Source organism: Nematocida homosporus, assembly GCF_024244095.1.
Source record: "Nematocida homosporus strain JUm1504 chromosome Unknown 4514, whole genome shotgun sequence".
Lineage (NCBI taxonomy): Eukaryota > Fungi > Microsporidia > Nematocida > Nematocida homosporus.
In genome coordinates, this window is record NW_026250604.1 from 6,068 (window position 1) to 8,278 (window position 2,211).

At 36.2% G+C, this 2,211-nt stretch overlaps 1 protein-coding gene across 1 annotated transcript; it reads right to left on the minus strand.

Annotated features, from left to right (window-relative positions):
* Window positions 1-225: 225 nt before the first annotated feature.
* NEHOM01_2412 (large subunit ribosomal protein L24e) lies at window positions 226-705 on the minus strand (the record flags this gene model as incomplete). Its single annotated transcript, XM_051491288.1, has 1 exon — window positions 226-705. The coding sequence occupies one exon, from the start codon at window positions 703-705 to the stop codon at window positions 226-228; it is 480 nt and encodes a 159-aa protein (XP_051347248.1).
* Window positions 706-2,211: the final 1,506 nt, after the last annotated feature.

Consider the following 2,211-nt stretch of genomic DNA (forward strand, 5'->3'; position numbering starts at 1 on the left):
CACTGATTTAAACCACCATTAAGTTAGAGTCAACTACAAGCTACCTACAACTTATGACATACAACTTTCGACACTAAACAACCACCCAGCCAAATCTTCAACTATTACCTAAAAAGGAAACTCACCAACCTTATCTGCCCATTAAAATAACAATCAAATCAATACTTAACTCAACCAAATCAACACTAAACACAACCAAACCAGCACTTAACTAACTATCTTTTATTACTCAAATGGTAATTTGAGGGCTTCGCGGATCTTTCGCTTTCTTTCCAGAGTTTGCAATCGTCGTTCTTCGGCAGTTAAGGCATCGACATTCTTGATAATAAAAACTCGCTCTTTCTCCACCTGCTTCTCTTGCTCACTAAGAATTCGGTTCTTAATATGGAAGGCTTCTCGTTGGTGTCTAATAGAAGATATCTTTGGCATACTTTGAATAACCTTCTCGTATATCTCTTTGTTATAGATCAAAGGCTCATTATTACGATGTTCAAAGGCTTGTGAAGTATCGTTAACCAAGTCTTTGCCACGAACTTTACGATAAGTCTTAGTCCAAGCGACATTTCGAGGATTTCGCTTCAACTTGAAGTTTTTAGTGCATTTAGATCGACAAAACCGAAATTCAGCCCCATCGTTCCTAACAAACATTGATCCGTGGCCTGGATATATACTACCAGAACAAAAGTAACATTTCTCAATTCTCATTCAACGTAACTTTGGTTAAAATTTTGCTTAAATATTACCCTTTTTGGTAACCCAGGATTTAACTCTCATTCGCCACGGACACCTTTATTGGCCGGTCCGCCAGAGTGAGAGACATTTGGGTGGCATAGGAAGCGTATCTTTTATAAGTATAGGTGCCAAGGTCCACAACATTAAGTTTTAATATCTTCAGTCTTTAGATAGTGAGTTAGTTTAGTATGTGTTATAGTTTAGTATGTGTTATAGTTTAGTATGAGTTATAGTTTAGTATGAGTTGGTTTATTATGTGTTATAGTTCAGTATGTGTACTAATTTAGATGCCGGATTAGGTGGTGGTAGGGTAAGATGGTTGATGACGTAATAGGCCATAGAATAGGAAGTAAGACTTAATGGCCAAAGAATCAAAATCCGCAACAACTAATACTAAACCAAACTTTCGTATTATTGAGTGGCAATACGCTGTTTTCAACCAGTAGTACTTCTACCAAGACATAGTCAGGCCGGAAGCTTGTAGGATTTATTGAATGTAGGAGCTATAAAAAGCCACATGCCAAAAAGCCCTAGACAATCTCCTTTGCCAAAAGTGAACCTATTGGATTGGTATTAGGTTGGTATTGGGTTGGTATTGGGTTAGTATTGGGAATTTCGAGGCGGGTGGGATAGAAAGTAATAAAGATGCTTTATTTGGGACATTATACATAGAAATACTAAACCCATTCGAATTCGCACTATTTTGCGGCTATTTTGAAATTGTCTACCAAACTAAAGGAAAGATGACGTCATTTGCTCTTTTTTTCCTTTTTGGGATATTCTAAAAAACACAATCTACTCTTTTATAACTCAATTATAGATCTCTTAGATATGTATTGGGTTAGTATAACAGTCGAGAAGATGCCTTTATTTGTTCTGGTCACTGCTTATGATATGCCATCCAGAGCACTGCTAGGCAACAATTCCTCCCTATCAGTATTTAACAATAATTCACCATGGCCTGTGTTTGACCACAATTCATCTTGACACTACCTCCAGCAACTGATTACCCCACACTTTCTTCTCAGTGCTATTATAGTATAGCTTGTTATTAAGGGCCAGAAATCTGCTGGCTTTCTTTTGAAATCGGCGCCATTTTCGAGCACATACACCAGATTGTTTAGTAAGATTGCTTTGTAAATACTGAGCTATAGCCGTAATTTCATCGATAGTTACAGATAGTTTTAACATTTTGAAATAAACTGAGATAAGAAATATATAAATTCTGTTCAGAATTTGATTTTGGTTAGTATTGAATTAGATTTATTATTGCTCTTTTGTTATCGGGACTTTTTTGGCATCCTACAATAAATACTAACTCCAATATAACCAATTGTTGTACATGAGAATCGCAACACTACTTAATTAGTGGGCAAAGAGTTTAGAGATCGTAAAGAATCAAGAGACTAATCTTTATTGTTAAACATCATCTGGGCTACATGATGTTTTCATTACTGATGCTGGGTTAGTAGTTGGTAG